The following is a 23,951-nucleotide window of genomic DNA, read 5'->3' on the forward strand; positions in this document are numbered from 1 at the left end:
CAATCAGGCTTACAATAGAGAAGCGACAGGGAAGCACCATAGGCGATAGACGGGAGCCGGCTTTTAGCGAACTTCGCCCCCCTCCAACCCTGCCTCTGTCTCCTTTTCTCTCTCCCCCTGTAAACAAACTCACGCACACGTGCAAGCGCAAGCCGGGGTCCCAGTGCGCACGTGCCTTCTCGGGGCAACTATGGAGCGTGTTTTGGCGGCGCCTTGCTCTCTCTACAGGATAAGACAACCATTTTGCCCCCACGAGGGCGGGATCGTAAGCCTCTTCGCTTCCCACCCCGCGCGAAGTTCCTGTCTATCCCGTCTCACAATCCATACGCCTTCTATCACTTCCTTCCTTTCCCTACTACTAGGGCGGGGCTGGGGGGGGCCGGGGGGTTAATCCGAGAGCCCCTTGGCACGGAGAAACAAATCGCTCGGGGCTGCGATCTTGATCATCGCTCCAACCTCCAAGCTATTTTGATCTTGATCATCGCTCCAACCTCCAAGCCATCGAAAAGGAGTCTTCATAGGATAACTCATTGCCTGCTGGTGCTACTTCATACTGGGCGACGCTCCCCTCCCGTTTGCCCCTTCCGCGCAAAGAGGAGTCCAGTCGCCGGGGGCTCCTGAGCAGCGGCCTCCCACCCACACGGCGCCAGGCCTCCTTCAGACCACGTTCCTAGCTGCAAACTCGACTCCCTGCAGCAGCCATCCAGCCTGAAAAGAGCTAAGGACCTATCGCGGCTCGCCTCTTCCTCTCACGCCGCCATTCGGCCCCTCCCTTGGCCCCGCCCACTCGGCGTGTCCCCGCCCGCTTTCCCCGCCTCTCCTCCTCAGCTTCATGCGGGTCTGCAGTGAGGCATTGTGGGAAACTCCCAGGGTATTTTCCTCCCCCTCTTCTTCCCCTGCTCTTCATCCGTTCCTCCTCTCTGCGGAACAGCCAGCTTCCAAGGTGTGACATCAGCAAACAGAAGCCCTAAGGTGGAAGTAAAGGTATGGGTCATTTGTTTTACCCTCGGCCTTCTAGAACATTATAGAAGACACCCCCCCTCACCCCCACCCCGAGTAAGGGAAATAGGTAGGCAGGCAAACAGGGATATGCACGGAGAAGGGAAGGGGGGAATGGTGGAGGAGAATGTTTTTGCATGCAGGTGAATAGAGGTAGAGCTGCTTGTTTAAAGCTGCTTGGGCATCTCTGAGAGCGAGAGAGGTCACTGGGTTGCTATGACAAAAGCATTTCAGTTGGCAACCCTGGCTTTCCTTGGTGCATTTGTCCTGATTCTGGCAACGGATGCCACCTGAGCAAAGTAGGAACGAAGCGGGGGTGGGGTGGGGGGGAAGAAACACCTGTGAAATGTGTTTTGAGTTCAACACCCAGGGCTCCTGTGCCACACTTTCTTCCTTGAAGGTCATATGGTGGGTGTGAGCAGAAGCGGAATACCAACGTCCTACCTAACCTGGGGGTTATATAGCACGGCAGAACGTCATCTGCGTTTTGATTTGGTCATTGTGCAGCCAGTGCTGCCCAAGCATAACGATTGCAGGGGCTGCCCAGGAGAATTTCTGGCAAGACTTTTTCAGGAGAAGATTTAACACCCATCCCTGAGAAATAGATGAGAATTAGAGCATGCTGGCACAATCTAGCAATGCAGCTATTTTTTATAATTTAAATTTAGAAAGTGGAGCGGATGCTATTGTGAAATCAGGTGTGTTTATTTAAGGCATCTTTTATAAACTAAAAATAGATTGAATTGGGAGAAAAATAGGCACCCCTCTTTGTTGTTATCTTGTAACATTAATGACACACTTTTCAAGCTTGAATAATCTTATATGCTGTATTTTGCATTGGGTGTTTCATTCTTTTTCCTTTTTTAGCCATCCTGCATGTAATATGCCAAACTTGGCTTGCTTGATCAAACCTTTTGAAATATTAAGCTTAGGGTCGTATGCCCCCCCCCACTTTATGCTAGAAAAGTGTGTATCTCTGCCTGTAAAATTCTATTAAAACAAAATGAGTAGTTAGTTCAATGATGCATACTGCATCCTAGCTTTCTTCTGATATTTTACATCTATCTAAAACTAGTTGGGAAGTGGGAGGAACCTAGTGGTAAAGTGGTAGTTGCTCTTAGCTCTAAAATAGGCCCTTGTGCATTGTTCCTGGGGGGAGGGGGAGGAGGAAACATTCAACCTAGTGGGTATTTGAATTCATGCTGAGCTATGGGGCACCTGTATGATGCTGGAAGCTCTAATATTTAGTGTTTTTCTGCCTTTGTACTGCCATGTATTCTTCACCTTGTGCCTGGAAAATACCGGTACCTGTTGGTGTGGCCTTCTCCTTTTAAAAAAGAGTGCCAGTTTTTTTTAGGCATTAGGAAGTTGAGGCTTTAAAGCAGGCATCCCCAAACTTCGGCCCTCCAGATGTTTTGGACTACAATTCCCATCATCCCTGACCACTAGTCCTGTTAGCTAGGGATCATGGGAGTTGTAGGCCAAAACATATGGAGGGCCGCAGTTTGGGGATGCCTGCTTTAAAGCTCTCAAACGAGGGCTGCCCCTCTCCCCAATGCTGAGCAGCCTGCAATAGCTAGAATGTATTAGCGTACTTCACTCACTGAAAACTGAAGATTTCCAGAAATCTTCACCCTTCAGCTACAGTAAGTCCTATTGAATCAGAGTGGACATGTGTACAACTGCACTGCTGGGGTAGGATTGCTTGAGGTTGTGTATTTTGAAGGACTGGCCCTTATTCCATAACTCTGAATTATAGTTTCAGTAGAATACAGTTGATACCTTTATTATGTCTAGAACACCCCTGTTCCATAGCACTCAATGGAATACCTTCACCAGAGATCCAAAATACCAGTTGGGAAACAATTCAGAGCAAGCTATGTGCCCTCAAGCTCCTTTTAATTCAGCACACCCTTCCTCATGCAGGTTTTCTAATTGTTCTTTAATGGGGATTCAGTAACGCCTAACTTGCACAGGAATTTGCTCTTATTTTTTAATTGAACAGCTTTAGGGGGCACTTTTTGGTATATCGTAGCTGTTCAGTATTTCCCAAGCTTGGGTTACATGATCATCTCCTTTACATAGGTGCCAAAAGAAGAGGAACATTCACTCTCTTTCTGCTATTGTGGGTAATGCTGGTGGAGCAATTAAGGGAAACTAAGATGGCCAGAAATCAACCGGCTTCTTTGCAGGCTTATTATTAGACGAGCAGAACATCTGATCTCTTGGGCTTGCATTTTCATACTTTCGCCAGTGAGTTCTGGATGAAAGCTACTTTGAAAGCTACTTCTACCGTTATCTTCTAAAGATGTGGCAACAATACAACTCAAGACTCTCATAGAGTCCTGGCGTTCTTGGTCTCCTTTACCATCACTTGCTCCTCTGGCATTTTTCCATTGCTGCCTCTTGGCAAGCTTCAGGCCTCCATTTCCTTGTGGTCAGGCCTTTGCTCGCTGCAGCAGAATGGAGGAAGAATTTACCGGCTTCCTTTCCCCCCTCAATAACATTACAATAAATAATCCCCCATGGAGAGTGTGTGTGGATGATGAGTCAATGGTGCTTATATATTTTCCACTAAATAATGTCCTTCTCAGCATTGCTGAGGAATAGGTAAGAGGGGAAGCACAGTTTTTGTTTAGCAAGGTAGAGTCTGAGTAGGCCTGAGCTTTCCATGGCCGCCCCAGGGAGCTTGTGCTGTTCTTTGCTAAAGGTCGTTGCTTCAAGCTGGGTCAGGATCTCTGTCTGCAATGGCTTCTTGAATTTCTAGTGCGACACGGCAGCTTTGAGCCAGCGCCTGCAACGTTCGGGGCCTTGCGAGATTTCCAACCCAGTCATTTGTCTGCCATTGCAGAGCAAACAGGGGAGTTGTTGGGTGACACATCCGGGGCACAGCTTTGAATTGAGTTACAGGGAAACAGAAATTACTAGTTATCAGGAACGCTGATAAGATAAACAGAGCCATTATTCTCATTGGAGCCACTGTTCTTCGTTGTTTTGTGGCACTGGAGTTTCTTCTTCTTCTTCTTCTTCTTCTTCTTCTTTCTTCTTCTTCTTCTTCTTCTTCTTCTTCTTCTTCTTCTTCTTCTTCTTCTTCTTCTTCTTCTTCTTCTTCTTCCTATGGTTTTATCTATCTCTGTATTCAACAAGCAGAGAGAAGGAAAAGTCCATGGGCCCGCCATGGCTTGTATACAGAAAGTAAGAAAAGCAGGTGATGGTGTTATGACTCAGACTGAACTCATGTTTGATGAACCAACTTTATACCTCTGCAAGCTTAACAGCCTGTCCAGGGCAACAACTCTGTGTGGCAATTAAGTATCCCTAACTCCATCCAGAGATGGAAAAGATGACATGCCTGTATTGGAGGACTGGGGGTTGGTTTACACGTTTGTTTATCCTGAGCTAGGGACAGATCTGACAGGATAATGCACAAACTTCAGGCCACTCATCCAACCCTGCAGGGTTGACTTCAGGCCTGAGGACACCCTCAGCCAAATGCCCCTGAGCAGGCTCCATGCTATGTTGATGGCCTCTTTGGCTGGGGAGCAACAGCGACAGCACACTTGTGAGCTGTGGGTGGATTTGAAACCATTATGATTTTGCACAGTGGCCCCACATAGCATTGCTCTAGGAAACAAAAATGAGGGGTTTTCAGACCCCCAATGGGAGCCACCATGTATTTCATTGAAAGGAGCCTGCCCACTGGGTCTTGCCAGGGTCCCGAGGCTTTGGCAGTTGCCCAGTGATGCTATGTACTGATGATGGGGCTTCCTCCCAGCTGCCAGTTGCTCCAGTAATGAGGTGCCCCATTTTGTTCTTCACAGCTCTGCTCTCAGTGAAGATTCTGGGATGTCCCACCTGCTTTGAAGGAGCAACTCCTCTCCCAATAGATTGTGTGTTGTATCTCTATGTGTGGTGGGTGTGCGCATAAGGGAGTGTGCAGTGGACACACCACTACTCTTGGAGAGTTGCCCAAATCTCTTGTGTGGTCCTTAGGCTGAAAAAGGTTAACCACAAGCCCTGTGAGCTCTAGTGCAGGGTTTCCCAAACTTGGGTCTCCAGCTGTTTTTGGACTACTGTTCCCTTCATTCTTGACCACTAGTCCTGCTAGCTAGGAATGATGGGATTTGTAGTCCAACAACAGCTGGAGACCCAAGTTTGGGAAACCCTGCTGTAGTGGGACGGCTGCAACCAAAGATTTGGAAACTCACTAAATAATGTATGATCCACCCCAACCCCATCCAGTGGGGGGAAAATGCCTGTTTATACAATAGTTAAAATCAAGTGAAAAGATACGAGTTTGAGAGAGGGGAGGTGCATGCTTGAATCCGACATATACAGTCCTTGGCACTTAGTAAACCAATATGCCAGGCCGAGTTCTAGGGCAGAGCCCATCTCCCTGATAACCCTTTTTTTGGGTCAGGAAATATTTCACAGGTGACTATTCAAAGATGGAACCACCTACTTGTAGCCTGAAGTTTAGCTTTTTCTCTTTGGGGACAGACTCAATCACTTGATACTGCTGACTGTACAAACTTGCCCTGACTAACCGACTATTTGCTCTGCTAAGGGGTAGAAGTACTGTGGCAGCCATTTTGTCATTACCATGGAACTGGGCTGTACAGGATTCTGGAGTTTTCCTTCTGCACCTTGAGAAAGTGTGGCCAATGTTCCAGCACAGTGTCATGATCAGCATGAAAAGGGAAAGTGAACTTTGAGGGGACAGGCCTGTCTGTTTCCTGCTCTCTGATATTGCAGTTTGTAAAAGCAATTGCCAGCATTAGACTCTGTGGCCTGTGTCAGAATTCAAAAGGAAAAGAGATTCTCTGAGAAAAAAGAGAGCTGTAGTCCAAGAAAGACAGGATGACTGGTGGGCTTAGAGAGAGTGTCATAAATATATCAGAAAAAATGGGTCAGCATTGCTTCCTGGGCCTTCTGAGTGCCAGTCAGCTGACTAAGCAATGATGGTTTTGCAAAAACATTTCACGCTGTGCTGCAAAACCGCCACGTGGTCCCAAAGGCTGCTTTGTGTGTCACAAAATCCCTATACAGGAAGTATCTCCAGCCTGGTGACAGATGTGCAGCCTCTGCAGAGATCACATGTGACAACTTGCATACGCAGGCTTCCTTGATGCTGATGGGAATCTCTGGGGAACACGTGCTTTTCCACACAAGGCATTATTCTGCAGGTGGATCCAGTCAGAATAGTCACCTGTCCACATCAGATGGTGTCTCGACAGAGCCCTGAGATACAGTAACTTGGCTAAAGTGATAACTAAGACAGGGTTTGAAAATGACTTTTCCAGGTTCAAGTTCAGCTGCTGTAAAGTCTACAAAAGGGCATCGGTTCCAGGGTCAGAACACGGATATCCCTAGTTTTATAAACCAAGGTCTTATTCACAAATACAATTGCTTAGTACTTCAAACTTCTCTGATCGTAGAATTGCTTGTCAAAATGGGCAGTGCTTGGTAGGTGGGAAGAAAGTTGGTGGCTGTTCATTTTTGCTTGCTCCTAGGCGCTGTTTTCCTTTCTGACACAGGAAGTGATCTGAGGCATGACCCTGTTGAGACGCTGAAGAAGAGCAGCTGGTTAAGAAGGCACAGGCCAGAGAGTTTTGACGGGGGAAGAATTAGAATGGATGGAGGAAAGGCTCTCTGTTTTCTTGGAGAGATGCACACAACTTCAGAGAACAACAATAACAAAAAACAAAGGAGCGCCGCAGCGCCTGCGGAGAGGTGCGGTGGAGGCGGCCCTAGGCACGCCTCTCAGCTGTTCAGCAGCTTCAGGCCGCTCTCCGGAAGCGTGCAGGCCTGGGGCCACCTCCACCGCACGCAGAGGCATCGCAACAGGGGGCGGGCAGCACCCCCTGGCCCAGGGCCGGCCCTACGGCCAGGCTGGGGGGCGCAGGGTGCCGGCCCTCCAGGCGGCAGCCGCACCCGTCCACCGCGCTGGGAAACGGGGCGGGGGGGGGCCGCCGGAGGGATCCGTCGCACCAGGGTGCCAGGTATGCTGAAGACGGCCCTGGTCATGAGCATAGTGGATTGAAACTTCAGTGCCCAGAGCCCCGCAGGAGGTGAATAGCCTGACTGTCCCTGTTTTCTTCAGAGTGATGTGTCCACAGTTTAACGGGTGAGGGGCGGGGAAGCTTCACTAGGCCGCTATTGGTTTGGTGGTGGGTTCCCTAACCCGGTGCTTTCTAGATGTTGTTGGACTACAACTCCCATGACTGCACATGCAGCATGATGGCAAGGAGTTGGAAGTCTAATATGTGGAGGAGACCAGGCTGGTGAAGGCAGTTGTCTGTTTGCAGTTGATACATTTGTAGAGGCTGTCTGGATATGAGGGGCCATCACTGGCCAAGTGCTTGACCATACGTTGCTTGTTGAATCTTTCTGTGCTGTCATCATTTGGGGCTTGTTTTGGAGATTGCTCTTAATTTGTTTAGTGATGGGGAGGGGAGGAAGAGTCCTATTCCTTCTACTGCGGTTGATGAGAATCTGGACTGCACTTAACTTTCCGTCAAAGCCAACATGACACTCACCTTGTCTTTAGCTATGTCAGATTTTTTTAAAACAACATCAGGTAACAGGAACAACCCTCCACAATCTTCACCAGACCACAATGCTTGGGGTGGGAGTAGTTCAACCCTTTCCTTCCCCTGCCAAGGCTACAGCTGTTTTGGTTTTAATTCCTGATTTGGTTGCTGAAGACACAGATCTAGTGGACTGGGAAATGTGTTTGTAAAGCAACCAATGGCAGACTTTTACACCTGGAGATAGATGCTATGTGGTTTCTCTTTAGAGTTGCAGCTTCATGAACTGCTCAGTAGCTGACAAAGGGAAACAGGGTGCCTGTACCCTTTGAATAGTTGTGTTAGAACTGGGAGTTTTTGCAGTTGCAGCTCAGCTCAGCTCTGCTCAGCTGGAAGTGACAAAGTCATGTACTCAAATCTCCCCCTGCTCTTTCTTCTTCCACTACTATTTATGTATGCAGGAGCCCTTCCCTCCATTTCAACTAGTTAGCTAGCAATATTATTAAGGCAGGAATTTTCCCTAAAGATTTCAGCAAACTGCCCATTGTCTTCTCTTAGCGTGTATTGGAGCCACCCTTATTAGTGTGCATGCAATTTTCTACCCTAGAGGTGGCACTTTTGTACATTGATTCCAAGGTACTTCCAGGTGCTTCTACCTGTTGCTACAGTGAATAACAGTCGCTGGCAAACAGGAACCACAACAGGAAATGCTAATTTAGAGACACTGTATTTCAGGGTTATAGATCTATAGGAGAGGTTTTTGGGTTGGACAATACTTCTGTTATCTGGGCCAATCCTGCTAACCCATGTAAAGCTTGTACTAATCTGATTGGGACTCTATAAGGACATAGTAGCCCTGCTTGATCAGACCAAAGGCCTTTTTAATCCAGCATTCTGTGATGCTGAGCTGAAAATTTTCCTTGCGAAATGGTTGTTGCAATGGGCTGCAACATTTTAACTTGAACCCCTTCCAGAATATTGATTTTCCCCTCTGACCAAGAGTCCTGAGATTCTTGTGCTGTGCCTGCCTCTGTTTCTACTCTGACATCTTTCAAGAAGGGGATAATGGGCCCTGGAAAATGACTGTTGAAGGGGAAGAGAACAGGCTTTTTGTAATTATGGCTCTTTACAGAAAAACTAGTGTGACTCATCTATTTGGTGTAGGGTAGATATCTTTCAGCAGCGCAGACAGGGGAAAATAAAAGGGACAGATTTACTTTCTAAGCTTCTGGAGAAAGGAAGAGATGACAAATGCAGGAAGGAAGGGGAGCAGAAATCCAACAATTGCAGGGGTCAAGTTTGTTAGAACCAGTAGGACCCCCAACAAAATATGGAAGTATACCCCCCCCCCAATCCCTTTCCTCCATGATTCCATCCCTAAGCTAGAAGGCATTTAAGCAAGCCAACTGTTTATTTCCCTCATTGGCAATCAATATTCCATGGTTCCTGGAAGCCATTAAGCATGCTCAATACTCATTGGTCTGGATTGTGGGAGTTCTGAGAGAATGGAGTCCCCTTTGAAACAGCCCCAGGACTCAGTTACATTAGTAAACAACAACAACAACATTATTGTAAATGCATTATAAACATGCAACACTAGGTGGCGATAAAGAGCACAAAACTTTTCTTAATGTTCCCCCACATTCTAGCCATTTTGGCGCCTTTTGAAATTGAGTGATTTGAGCTCACTATTAAAAGGAACAAGTGTGGCCTGCAACAAAATGTCGCAGTGTGTTCTGATAACCTAAGAGATGTGTGCTTGTTGGTGGCTCCAGAGCCTTGCTGGTGCTGCTCAGGGTGGAGGTGGAGTTTCAGGAGTGGGATGAAAGAAAGGGGGGATTCTGCCCCCCATACCTGCTTGACTGTAAAAAGCAAACAAAAAGCAAACTACTACTGTATGCAATTCTATAAATTTCCAATCAAAATTAAATTCCATTTTGAGTTCAATGGAGCATTCTCCCATGTAAGTGGATATCAGATTATTCCCTACCTCTTGAGTCACCACTGCAATAGCCAGATCCCTTTCAGGAGCTAGTGCTTTACTAAAACAACATATATATAGTGAGAGCAGAGCAATCCTAATAATGTCTACTCAGAACTAAATTGTATTTAATTCGCCAGTGTTTACTCCCAGCTAAAGAAGGTTAGGATTACAGCCTAACTTTCTCTTCCCCTGCTGGAAATGCTAAGTGCTTTACAAACACTAAGTTTGTCATTGGTATGAGCTATCTGACGAAGTGTGCATGCACACGAAAGCTCATACCAATGGCAAACTTAGTTGGTCTTTAAGGTGCTACTGGAAGGATTTTTTTTATTTTGTTGAGAGAGAGAGATGAAGATTTATGCATTCATTCCAATAAATTCATTCCCCCACTCCTCTCTGCCCTGAATTTATCCGTGTTCTGTTTGTTTGTTATAATTTTTACAGTAAAGTTGCTTGTTTCTGTTGTACTGATCTAGAAGAAACCACCCTCTCAAAGAAGCCCTCCCCTAAAGACAATGTGGCTATGGGTCTGTCTTCTCTCCCCACCCCCTTTATAAATTACTGTATTGGCTTTGTTATTCTGCTTCCTCCTTTTCTTTGCTTGCACATACGGTACAAAACAGCTTAATGCAAGCTAGTAATTTGGAAGGGGAGAATGCCACTGCAGCTTGCTAAACAAAGTGAAAAGAGGGGGTGGAGGAGTGTGGGGGCTGGCTTTCTCAGCCGTGTTTGCATGTTCTCTTCTCGGTACAGGGTGCTGTGGTGGAGAACTATGAATAAAAAGGTCACAGATAAATGGCATAGGAAGGGGGAATGGTGAGAGGGCTGCCATTCCAAGATCACTTAGGAACATAGGTAGCTGCCTTATGTGGACTCTGGCCAACTGGTCCACCTCACTCTGCATTGTCTACTCTGACTGGCAGAAGAGGCTCACCAGGGTTCTTTCTGGAGATTGCAAAGATTGAACTGGGGACTGTCTGCATGCAAAGCAGATGCTTCTACCGCTGAGCTTTGGCTCTTTCCAATCACTTGAAAATTTGGGGAACATGGCTAAAGTGCTTGCCCAGCGTTCATCCTATGTTGCCTAATACATTCTATCCTAAATTTTACAATGATGGTATATGTTATGTAATAAGGGGTTTCACTCCCTTGTCCAGGCGCACAACTCCAGGAAAAAAGTACAAACCATGTAGCTGGGTACAGATTAATTGAAATCTCCATTTTATCAACCCTCCACCCCCCACTCAGGCTGCCAGATCACTGACCCACCTACCCCCTTGGAGTCTCTTATTTCCTAGGAACCTATTCTTGGGAAAGGAAGCTTTATCCAAGATACAACATTTTAGGATCTGTAAGATCAAGCCCCCACCCCACCCCCAGCCTGGTATTTGGAGGCAGAATACTTGCTCTGTGATGCTTAATCTGTGGCGGTTCATTTGTTGGTGCTACAGTGATGACCAAGCTGAGCTTTCTCTTTTCAAGTTCTGGTTGGCTGAGTCATAAGTAATTAAAAGGCCTCCTCTAGTCTATTTATGGCTTTGCTTTTAATTTCTAGCTATTTCAAACTAAGTGCTAGGAAAAGCAGCTCATAGGGGAATAGTTAGCAGTCCCCCTCCCACCACTCTTTGCTCAAAATTGCAGCCTCCCAAAGGTGCTTCGGTGCACCTGGGGACACTGGTGAGCTGCAGATACAATTTAAGACGTGCTGCACTGTTAGAATCTGATGTTTTTCTGTGGACTGTGGGCTGTGGAGTTTAGATATGTGCCAGGAATGCTTTGATGGTGTTTCCTGCTTGGCAGGGGGTTGGACTGGATGGCCCTTGTGGTCTCTTCCAACTCTATGATTCTGTGATTCAGTTGTGGCAAGTCTGTTGCTATAGTGGTGTGGTGGGGAGCAGGGGTTGTTAAAGAAAAGCTGTTCATGCTTTTTGAGTGTGTGTGTGTGTGAGAGAGAGAGAGAATGGGCCATGTCCTGTTTGATGGGGACCCAGCACTGCCTGCCATTTCACCTCCCTTTGGGGAAATAATAGGAGTGTGTGTGTGTGTGTGTGTGTGTGTGGGAGAGAGAGAGAGAGAGAGAGAGAAACAGAATCAAAATGCAGAGTTCTAAAACTCCCCTGCTCAAAAAAGGTTATCTAGTTTAAATATTGCATAGAAATGTACTGTCATAACCCTGTTTTGAATGGTAAAAATATATAAACTCTTTCTACTTGTTTCCATCTTGGAAGAGGATGATGGGGGAGGATTGCCAAGAGATTTTCATTTTATTTTCTTTCTTTTATTTTCTTTCTTTTTTTGCTGGATATATTATAGGTCTGTATTTAACTTGGTGGAAAAACTGTATGCAGCTGTTTCTGAAACCTCCAGCCGTTTTGCTGTGGTGGCAATGATGGCCTGCCTGTCTCTCCTAGTGCTTTCACCCAACACCTAGTAGACAGCACCATTAGAGGAGACCCTGACTTAGGCCAATGACCCATCAAGACCAGCATCCTCTTCTCACAGTGGCCAATCAAATGTCTGTGAGAAGCCAGCAACTGGTTCTGAGTGCAATAGTATTCAGCCCACCTGCAGTTCTCATGAACTGGTAGTCAGAGGCATAGTGCCTCTGACAATGGAGGGTGCCCCCTGACCTGTCCCCTCTAAGCTAGCTTTCTGCCCTGGGTGTGGTAGAAGATGCTCCCCTGTCATCAGTCTTGAAGTATGATTGAGCTATTAGCATCATTATGTAAAATGGACAAGGGAGGGGGGAATGCCTTGGGCAGCAAAATGTATTGAACTGGCCGTGCTAGTTGAAAACCTTTCCTAAACATTATTTGACCTAGGATGGAGACCGGGGAAAAGCTTACCTTGCAACATTCTTGAAAAGGCCATGAGCCATCTAAGACCTTGCCAACAAGTTTTGATCAGTTCCATCATTCCAATGACCTTCGGATGCTGCATTGCGCTTTTTCAAGGGCAATGGAAATAATCCAATATTTTCCTATTACACATTGTATGTGGGGACACCCACACCCACACACCAATATTTCATTGTAGGTTTGTGAAAGCTTATTATCAAGGACCTCTAAAGTGGAGGTTGCAAATTTAAGAACACCTATCAATCAATGCATAGGTAGTCATGTAAAGGCCATTGATCCAGCTAGCGTCATATCGGCTACCACATTACCTAGAGGTTTCCGACAGGGGCCTTTCAGCCCTACCTGATGATGTTACAAATTGAATCTGGGACTTTCTGCATGCAAAGTACTGAACTACTTTCCTTCCTCCTAATAGGAAGTAAATCCCACTGAGCTCAGTGAAATATGCATCCCTTGTGTCAACATGCTTAGGATTGTGCTGCACGTCTCCCACAAACTTCCAATAATTCCCAGGGTATTTGTTCCTTGCTCTGGGATTTTGATTCTCCCAACATTTACTGCTGTGATGTTGGGAGCCTCTGGGTCTTGGTCTCTGGAGTTTTACTGATGATGTGGCACAGAAGACTAAAGGAGTGACGGTGTCCCCTTCTGGGTCCAGGCTTGAAACTGATGAGCAAAAACTGTCAAAAAGGTACCATGCCATTGGAGCTAAAGGGACCCCTGACCATTAGGTCCAGTCGTGACCGACTCTGGGGTTGCGCGCTCATCTCGCATTACGAGGGAGCCGGCGTATAGCTTCCAGGTCATGTGGCCAGCATGACAAAGCCGCTTCTGGAAAACCAGAGCAGCACATGGAAACGCCGTTTACCTTCCCGCTGTAGCGGTTCCTATTTATCTACTTGCATTTTGACATGCTTTCGAACTGCTAGGTTGGCAGGAGCTGGGACCAAGCAACGGGAGCTCACCCCGTCACAGGGATTCGAACCGCCAACCTTCTGATTGGCAAGCCCTAGGCTCAGTGGTTTAACCACAGCGCCACCTGGGCTACTGACATATTAAACCACTGCCATCAGGTGCCCATGTTTTGTCCCACCTTGTCTGTTTATTTCTCTTTCTCAGCAGAGTCTGTTGGAGTAAATGAGGCACTGCTCTTGCCATCTCCAGTCTGCACTCAGCTAGTTCCCACCTACTTACCATAGCTGCCAAGTCTTCCGTTTTTTGTGGGAAACCTCCGGATTTTAATCCGTTTCCCACTGTTATCCCGAATAGAAGAAAATCCCAGAAATCCCCTGGATTTCCTACCTGCCAGGGAGGCTCCATTTCGGGTGCTGCTCTGCCCATGTCTGGGCACCGGAAATCGGGCAGCACCGGCACCGGAAGTTGCTTCTACGCATGTCCGGACATGCGTAGAAGCAACTTCCGGTGCCGCGCCGCTGCTGATCCCGCATTTTTCAGCGAGAGACTTGGCAGCTATGCTAATTACAACCCATCCACAGGGTGGTGCTGGCTCTCGGCTCCCTCCTCCTTATACTTGCTGCTCTGTAGAAGTCACCGGGGAAGAGGGTGGGGACAATACTAGAATTTGTGTGCTGCTTCTGTCATTGGTTGTGGCTCCCTGCCTTCCGCCCTACCAGCCCCAGTGGCCAGCAGCTGCCACAGCCCCTTCTTACAAGCCGTACTTGGCAGCACAGTTCAAACTAAGTAGCTGCCATAAATGAGCACCGCCTTTTCTTAGAAAGTAAAATACAGAGGCCTCCCAAAAACATTTTTGTTTAGATAAGCCTACCCAAATATTTAGAAAGTTGGTGCGAGTTTTTATCTGCTTTTTTGCTTTTTAATTACTGATGATGTTATTCTTTCATTCCTATTTTTTGTAAACTGCTTTGAGGGTTTTTTTAAAAAACAATCAAGCAGTGTTTAAATTTTATAAAATAAAAAAATAGGCACCCTAGATCATTGGCTGGTGTCTGGTAGGCCAGGGCTGACTATTTGGTCTCAGTAGGTCTATTGCAACATCAGCACTACGGTATATTACTATGCAAATATATAGCAAAATATTAAGAAGTGAGTCCTGAAATACATGTCTGGGCAAAATGTGTGTCTCCAGGTCTGGAAAGATGGGATACTGCTCTTTCGTGACCTGACCTTCGTACTTCTAATTTATCTTGCAGGTTCTGTAACATGATCCAGCAGCGTATTGTTTGAGCAGGACACCCTCCTGGAACACGGAATTATAGCTGCACAAGGCCAAGCCGTTTTGAGGCAGATCCATTTTTATTGGGATTTTGGCTTGAGGGCCAAGTGAAGGGAGCCAGGGTCAGTCCAACCTGCTTTGTGCCTCCCCACCACCCCTTTTCGTTTGTCCTGAGAGCAGGAGTGGGTGGCCTCCGCTGTGCAGCTGAGCAAGATGGAGTCCAAAGGGAGCACCCGCAGTGGAAATAAGCCTGACGCCAAGACCGCCAGCTCAGGGAAGCCAGAGAAACCCAACCCTGGGCCCGTCACAGCTGTCGATAAGAAAGAAGCCCCTTCCAAGGAGCAGCCAGCTCCTCCTGCCACCACCCCAGCAAAAAAGGCGGCAACGGCGGCAGCCAATGAGGCGACCATGCTGAACAACCACGGCAACATGAAGCCTAGCTCTGCTGGGGGGGCAGCGGAGGGCGCGGAGGCCGCAGGTCATCCCGCTGACTCTGAGCACAAAGGGAACAATGCGGAGGAGTCTCCGGGCAGCAGAATTTTTGAGAACATGAAGCCTCTGATCATCGTCGGAGGGGCGGCGGTGGCTGCCATTGCTCTGATTGTGGGAGTCGCTCTCCTTGCCCGGAAAAAATAAATTGGCACCCAAGAAGCGCAGGGGAGAGAAATAACCCTGGGCTGAATGTACAGTTCCTTTTGAAACAAAATGCATGTGGTAAACTCTATACATACCTATAAATATGCCGTATATAGAGAGAAAGAGCTAAGTAGGTACAAAGTGCAATGATGGCCGCTGCCTTGCTCCCAGCAGATGCGCCAGCATTGGCCTAGCGTGGGCACTTGGTGGGCTTCTGCTCTTTTGTGTAATATAACTCAGCTTGCAGCAATGTGTATAGATGGCTTTTCTTCTCTGGTCCGTATGAGCTCTTGCGGTGTTTTCCTTTCCTTCCCCACCTTTTGTCCCAAGGTTGGCTCCAGGGTCACTCAGAGTTCTCAGCTTGGTTACGCTGGATTGCCGTAGAGCAGGTGGAAAGGGAGAGTTTCCCATCGGCAGGGTCACCTGTTGCCATCTCTGTTCCAGCACACACTGTAAAGTGGTGTGAGAATGCTCACAAGCTTCTTTCCTGATCCAAGGGGGATAGGGTGTCCCTAGTACGCATTTCATCATAGCATTAATGTTCTCACTCTGTCCCCCCCTTGCGTAAGTTTCAAAGTAGCAGCTGGAGCATGGGGGGGGGGGGCTTTCAAAGGTCAAGAAGCAAGCATGGCCTGTAGAGAGCCATAGGGTAGCCTTGCCATCCCACCATGCAATATATGGGCATGGTGACTTATAGCCACCTGGCTGTGGATTTCAATGGGAATTGCAACTTAGTAGAGCATTTTCTGTTGAAGCACCTGGTCCTGTGCTGGTAAACCTCTTATGCAGGACTTGATGCCATTGATACTTAAAACAACATGATTCAAAATATGTGGAAGTCAATGAGGCCTTCTGTGCATATGGATTTGGGATGAATGCTAGTGCTTCACTGTGGAAGGTTGACCTGTCATTGTATGCCATGTATGGAAGGGGAAAGTAAGAAGCAATTATGGGCTGGTTGGTTGGTTGGTTGGTTCTTTCTTTTGCTTTCCTCTTTTTTTAGCTTGTGACCAATCAACAACTGGATTATGGTTTAGGAAGTATTTATGTATGGAGCATCCTGCCCAGGTGCACGGATTTGAAATGGATGGATTGTCTTGCTATCTGACACTTTATAACTCTAATGCTGGAGGAGCCAGACAAATGGGCTAATCCCATTTATTTCACTGGACATTTCAGTGCAGAGAGAAAATGGCAACTGATTCACTGAGGCAACTCCCTTCCCCCCCTAAATAAATTAGAACCAATGGGCATTTAAGAGGGGAGGAAATTCACTGTGTCCTGAGTTAGCCTTGCTACATTGGTGGCCTTCCTGAAGAATTAAAATCAGACTTTGAGAGGAGAAAGGATCAATGGAATGTATGTTGACGTCTCTTTGTTAATATATCTACCAGAGATAATCCACTGACCATAAGAACATTGGGACATAAATTCTAATGTAGGGATGGCCGTTTGAAACAAGAAGCTTATATGTATATTTTTGCTTAGATTGAATCTGATGCGAAAGTGGTGATTGACATCAGATTAGTGTTGTTGTTGTTTTTTTAAAAAAAGGAAAGGCTAATTAGATTGAACTAGGAGTTGTAAAGCTTTTTTTCTGTTGTTAGGTTGGGATAGATATGAGCAGCAAAGTCTTTTGTCACAGTACAGACTTGCTCATAAATTAATGTGGGTACTAGATTTCTTTTGCATTTTAGTCTCTGGACCCACAACTTGATCATGAAATAGGATGAGATGGTGACAGTGGCAGGACTACAGTTCATCGTCTTGAAGACCAACTTTCTCTCCCTTTCTCTCGTATTTATGGTTGTGACGTGATAGGTTAGGTCTATAGGGGAATCATTCACCAACAGTCATTGCTTAGTACTGTGGTGTCCCACTGTCTAGAATAATTCTCCAGAACCCACCTCCAGTCTGAAAACACCTGTGTGTATGTATGTGTACAAGCTTTCCTATACAAGCTTTCCTACCCTTACCTTATTTGAGAATATCTGTGTATATAGTATAGTTTACTCAACTCTTTGTAAAGCTACAAAACCTGTATTCTTTGTACAAAAAGCAAAAGGCAACCATTATTTGCGCACCTGCATTCACACAAAGTGTCCATGTTTTGTGCCACTTGCATTCCACATGCAGCATCCGAAACCATGGTTTCCTTCCAATAAACGAATGTATGGTTAGCCAACTGGTGAATGTACGATAATCCCTCTTGTGCTGGGAGCTGAAAACTACTGCTTCTAAGCAGACCCTTTTAAAACGATAAATCTAGTCAGTATAATCTTCTGATGCAGTCAGCAAAAAATAGCCGTGTACCAGCACTGCACATTATTTATCTGTGCATGTGGCACATTCCTCCCTAAAGTTTCCATGTAAACCAGGAGGTGTTGTCATTGTGACTCCTGCCCATCATCGACCCTTTCAGGAAAAAGAAGGGCACTCACCTTGCCTGGCTGCTGCTCCTGCTTCTCAGCTGCTCCTGCATTGGCATATTGAGGCAGGGCATAGGCTGATGGGCTCCCTGAGTTTCTTAAGTAGCCCTCGCCCATGCATCTCTAGTCAGTTGTACTGCAACAAGGCACCTTGTTGTGTCTGTGACTGTGAGATCGTTCATTTGGCCAGGTGGTGGAGAGGGGAGGGAAGAGGAATATGTGTGTGTGTGTCCTCTGAACTTACTAAATCTGTGCTTTATGGAAGTGTGAATATAACACTGCTATATTGGTAAGCCTTACAAGTTTCTAAATGCACGTCCCTGACCATGTGCAGACTCTTTTGTCTGCTTAATGAAGCTGAGCAAAGCAGAATGTGCTGCAGATTGTGTCTATTCTTTCAGAAGCTTTTTCAAGTTTACTAAGTTGGTGTCTTTGCCCAAAATACCGGTAGCTAGAGTCTCTCTCTCTCTCTCTCTCTCTCTCTCTCTCTCTCTCTCTCTCTCTCTCTCTCTCTCATATATATATATATATATATATATATATATATATATATATATATATATTGCCTGTTGCTTAAGAGCTGAACTATTAATCTATATCAACTCATTTTTCTTACCTTTGCTCTTAAGGTTTATATTCTCCCCTTCCTCCAAGCTGTCATGGTACTGCCTCCTTTTATCCTCACAACAACAATTCAAGGTTGGCTAGGTTGAGAGACAGTGGCTAGGCCAAAGTCACCTAGTGGGCTTTATAAGTTTAGAACAGGACTAGGGAACTTTTGGTCCTTCAGTTATTTGTGGACTACAGTTCCCATCATCGATGACCACACGCCATGCTGGCTGTTGGTGGTGGAAATTGGAGTCCAACAACGCCTGTAGGACTACAAATTGCTTAGCCCTAGCTGAGAACTTGGGTCTTCCAACTATGAACCTCTATGACACACTGGTTCTCTTAAAGTGCAATCCTATACATGCCTATTTAGAAGTAGGCCCTGTTGAGACCTTTGTACTGGACTTGCTGTCAGGGAGGTAAACACTGTATAAGATTGCAGCTTTATTTGGTTTATGGCAGCAGGTCTGCCCATACAAAGGTTTGATCCACTCAGAGGCTGATGTGTGCTTTTAGATAAATGCAGTGCAAGCCCTGCTCTCTGAGGAGGGTTGCCGAGAGAGAGAGAGAGAGAGAGAGAGAGAGAGAGAGAGAGAGAGAGAGAGAGAGAGAGAGAGAGGGATATGGATGAGGAGCTGGTGGCAGAAACTGCCTCAGGCAGAGCAGTACACATGGAAGGGGTAGGGGTAGTAGAGGAAGTGAGTGATGGCTGGATTGTGTGCACCGTATTTCTATCATAATTGCAGGAACCTACTTATCTGAAATTGTTTTCGTATATGCCAGAGATTTGTAATCCTTTCCTCGCATTGAATAGCAATTTAATCTGGTGGAATTCATAGGGGATTATCCTGGGCATAGCATTTAATTAATATCGAACAGGGCACGCTAATTCGCTTATAACCCCTTTTTGATGGCTGTAGGTATACAGCATACCCATTCCTAGTTAACGAGGGGAACAGGATGAACATTGTTATACAAACCAAGACCCCCATTACTATAAAGGACTCAAGATTCACAGTCACTTTGTACTTTGGTGGAGTCCAACAACACTTTTTGTATCTAGGGCCTGCATCATACATTATGCAGAAAGCGCCAAAAACAGTGAATCATGAGTGAATGGCACTTCCAAGTTAATGCATAAAACTTTCACATTGCCCCCATTGGTAGATGCCTGGGCTCAAACCATGGGAACAGGTGGCATGCCCCTACAGCAAACAATGATATCCACACAGGAAGCGTGACACGCTCATACTTCAGTTTTTGGCATTTTCTGATAATGTGTCAAATAGCTATATTTATCAATAGATCAGTGCAAAATACCATGGACTGAAGAATATGGATTCAACTGCAGGTCAGAATTAAGGTGCCTAGGCAAAGCTATGTGAGGGAAGCTAGTTCAATTCTTTAATGTGCTCTCCTAATGTAAAAAAATACTCTGTACATACTCAGCCAATCAATATTGTGAGCATGAAGCCAGAAAAGAAGAAGAAGAAATATTCATGTTTTGGGGAAAATAGTAACAGTCTTACTTCTGATTTAATAATCTTGGAAAACCACCACTCTCTGATTTCATATTCAGAAACAGAAATGCACATTTGAATCTTTGCTTCACCCCTAAGCATGCATTAGAAGGGTGGTGAAAATCCGCCTTGAGTACAGCAAGGATAATTGATAAGGGTAATTGGGGACCTGCTATTTGGGACAAAGAGAGATGACTTGAACATGTACATAAAATCAGTATTTCAAGCTGGCACAGACATTGCTGTTATGTATGCTAGGGATGAAATGCTCTAATTGTATTTGTTAATTGTGTATGGCTCACCCAGCCCACCCAGGATTTGGAAGCAGAAAAGTGACGGTGGGGGGGGGCATGGATTTGGAAGCAGGAAATTTGCAGGAACGGGATAAGGTTCCTCTCATCTTGGAGACTGTGACCTGCATGGCAGTATTTAGGAGCAAATGAAATGAAAAGGGAAACACTAAGGTAAAAGCTACATCTGATGTCATGTTAAGTCCGAAAAACAACAGCTTTCACAGATTTGATATGTGTTTAAAGCAGGCAGGTGGGTTGACAAGAGTTACTTCTACCACTTATCCAACGTCTTGGCACCATCCATCTTTCACTGCTGCTGTCTGCCCTGCCCCACACCTCTGCCAAGACCTTGGTGGAATTTGATTGGGAAGGGATTCTGCTTACACACTTTGCTTCTTCCTGAACCCTCGGCTAAGACACACAAATGGCCCCCGCTTCAGCTTCTCCACACAATGGAACTTCCCACACTCTGCTAGGCAGTTGTCATGTTTAATTTGACTCCTTAGGTCATTTTAAATGTGAGCTTGAGTTCTGCTTCTAATGTGAATGTAAAACCTGCATTGGCTGCAATATACATTTTTTATTTTTCTTCTGAATTCTCTCTCGTATTGATAGCATTCATATGTACCCCAAGAAGTGTGAGAGAGACCCAAACTGTCTTGAATAAAATAAAATAAAATCCTGGTATTGGGATTAGTATAGTCCCCAAAACTGAAGGCCATGCCTTGATTTGAAGTCAAATGTTGACACTAGATATTAAAGTCCAGTCATTATGGATAGTTATGCAGGGTTTATTGGTAACAGTTGTAGCAATGCCTAGTTGTGAGAAATACATTTAAATACATTTAATTCCCCCCCCCCCATGTATTTGATTTGCCAGAAGCGGCTTAGTCATGGTGGCCACATGACCCGGAAGCTGTACGCCGGCTCCCTCGGCCAGTAAAGTGAGATGAGCGCCGCAACCTCAGAGTTGTCCGCGACTGGACCTAATGGTCAGGGGTCCCTTTACCTTTAATGTAATTCTGTCTTATCATTTGCTGGTTTTTCTACCACTGTAGCTTCAACTAGCCTCCTGAACTATCAAAAGAGCAAGGGGGAATACTATTGCCTCAGTAACCCTTTTGTAATCAGTCTATGTGTTTTCATAAATGTACTTGTGGTGACCTTCTTTGCCCTCTTTTAATTCTTATGCGTTTTCCTAAACCAAAAGTTAGGGAAAGGCATAGAGTAATACTTGCAAATGGGAAATGCTAATTTATTCAATCTGAATGTTCGCTATCTGCTTAAGGGGATAACTTGACTAAAACAAATATATACCAGATCAACATAGCAAATGTCATTACAAAAAAACCAAGTATTTCTAAAGGGTCTCCCCATTATCTCTAATGGGCCCCAAATATAATTTCTTTTTTAAATTGAATTTGTCAAGCAACATCTTGATTTCCGCCCCTCCCTTGCAAATGAACAGATCCACTTAACACATCAATTGGCCTGTGTGTATAACATGCAGATTTGGGTTTCTTTTTGAGTCCATTGTTGGTGACTCCGTTTCCGCAAAGGAAATGAATGCCTACCGACACACACCAAGCTAGAAAACTAATTTGTACCTTTTTGAATTTATAATCTTGCCTATGCTTCTATGGACACTTTGTATGGGCTGCAGCTCAACTCCTTAAAATCAGCAAAGAATTTTTCCTTTCCCATATAGTATTCTCTTTTATTTGACTTTTAAAATGCGTATAAATGCAATAATGCAGGTAGACTAGAAATACTAGATTGAAAATTAAAGTAGTTTAGCTTGTCCCATTGTGACCTACAGTGTTGTATGTCACCCAACGCTGTATCCTAGCATTCTCGAGGCTTTCCTACGTAGCTGAATCTAGTATTAGCTTTGAAAATCCATTGTGTGAATGGCGGGTGGGTTGATTGTACGCTTTTACACAACGTATGTTACTTGCGTCAGAAGCTATATGGCCACTCCATATACTATGGAACTGTAAATGATTCCCAATATACCTGTAACTCTTATCAAGATTGTGTGAAATAAACTATATATATGTATATTGTACACTTCTTATAGCGACCATCATTTTGTGTGTTATGCTTGAGTGTTGAGTCCTACTGTGTTTTAATTCTGGGTACATATTTTAAGATGACATGGAGTTCTGCACACAGAACTGGAATGATTTCCCATCCTACCAAGGTGGGACCCTGCTACTTAGTGAACCGAAGTGACAAGAGAACATAGAAACTGGTACTTTCTATCGACATATCTGTCTAAAATATGGAGAAAAAGGAGCCTCAACATGAGGAATTTGTTGAATAATACAAACTTTATTGCAGCCTGTTCAGGCTAGAACCATAGGAACGTATTTGTCTATTCTTCTTTAGTTTCTGGAAATTGGAGCAATAAGAAGGGTGGGTTGCAAACTACCTAGAGCAATATTCTGAACATCTCTGCTGGTAATACATTTGCAGTTTATTTAGAGCACAACCATGCTATTCTTACTCCAAGGCTGTGGGGATTTAAATGAAGTTTTATGAGTCTCTTCTGCATGTGCTTTCTCTCTATTTCCTCATGTTGCCTGCAAGAGGGATTCAAAAGTTTGGTTCAGGATCACACTTGTTTTCCATTATACCTGACACTGGCCACATTGGCTAGGGCTCATGGGAGCTGTGAATTCATAAACATCTGAAGGACGCCAGGTTGTCTACCCTCAGCATACAGGATTTTCTCTCTCTCGGTGTTTCACTTTGCTCTAACACTGAGGTCCCCAACTTGGCAGACATGGGCACTTTCCCCTCCAAGGCCTCTTGCCCCTCCAAATAAAAATGTTGCTCTTCATTTGGTTGGAGGGGTTGCCAGGTTTCTTTTGGGGGGAGAGATATGGTCTGCTTTTTTTCAATCTGTTTGTTTTGTTTCGGGTTGTATGTAGGTGTTTTCTCTACTTGCAGGAGGGTTCTGAGCACTACCAATATTTCTTCTGTGCCTAGGAGCAAACTCAAAGGGACCTTGGGCCCACCAATAAAATATTTCAGGGAGCTGCCCTCCCCCAAGTTAATGGGCATTGTCATTCAAATGGTGTGTGTGCTCTGCATCTTGTGATCAATTAATTGGGGCAGGGCTTACCTCCCCCCCCCCAATTTTTTATTCAAGTTGGCACCCCTGCTTCTGTGAAATGAGCCAAACTCTTTGCCTAATGTTTCAGCTTCCTCAAAGAATTAATCCCCCTACAATTGGTGGAGTGTCAGGAGATTATTGACATATATAATATACTTTGGGAGCTAAAATTAATATTCTCTGTAAATGAAAACACACAAACTGGTGTTATGTCATTACCTCACATGAAGTTAGTCATTCTGTACTTTCTCCCCTTTGTACTTTTTAGGATCAACAGGCAAAATCCTTCTTGAAAGAATGATTAGCTCCTGGTTCTCTAAATAAAAAGTGACAGCATTTACAGAGATGATTTTTTCCCAGGCTAGTTCTATTTTCTCCGACTAGGCAACCCATGCAGCCTAGCTATAACTTGTTCACTGCAGTAATCTAATGGCTAACTTCATATTGTGTAGAATAGTAATTAAGCAATATATAAACAAATATAAAAGCCATGCTAATCTGTGATAAAGAGAAATATGTCTGATAGCACCTTGAGACTAATTATTAACAAGCTTTTTATTACAAAATGTGTATTCAATGGATTGTTTAATTATTGCATTCATGAATCCCCCTTTCTTTAAAAGGAGCTCAGGGTAATGTATGATAAGAGATAAAACAAGAAGATTTATCAACAAATGATAACAAAATCATTAAAACATAGATCAGTTTCAGCTGTGAGTTATTAAAACCAACAAAATCACATTCTGTAAGGGAGGGTAAACAAAAATGTCTTCAACTG

The 23,951-nt window shown here is 45.1% G+C and overlaps 1 protein-coding gene across 1 annotated transcript; it reads left to right on the top strand.

The window, feature by feature from the left end:
- The first annotated feature begins 712 nt into the window (after positions 1-712).
- Positions 713-22,210, top strand: CEND1 (cell cycle exit and neuronal differentiation 1). The gene is made up of 2 exons (XM_035123961.2): positions 713-984; positions 14,543-22,210. The coding sequence occupies exon 2, from the start codon at positions 14,779-14,781 to the stop codon at positions 15,199-15,201; it is 423 nt and encodes a 140-aa protein (XP_034979852.1). The 5' UTR covers positions 713-984; positions 14,543-14,778; the 3' UTR covers positions 15,202-22,210.
- The last annotated feature ends 1,741 nt before the right edge of the window (positions 22,211-23,951 follow it).

Source organism: Zootoca vivipara, chromosome 1 (genome assembly GCF_963506605.1).
Source record: "Zootoca vivipara chromosome 1, rZooViv1.1, whole genome shotgun sequence".
In the NCBI taxonomy this organism is placed as follows: domain Eukaryota; kingdom Metazoa; phylum Chordata; class Lepidosauria; order Squamata; family Lacertidae; genus Zootoca; species Zootoca vivipara.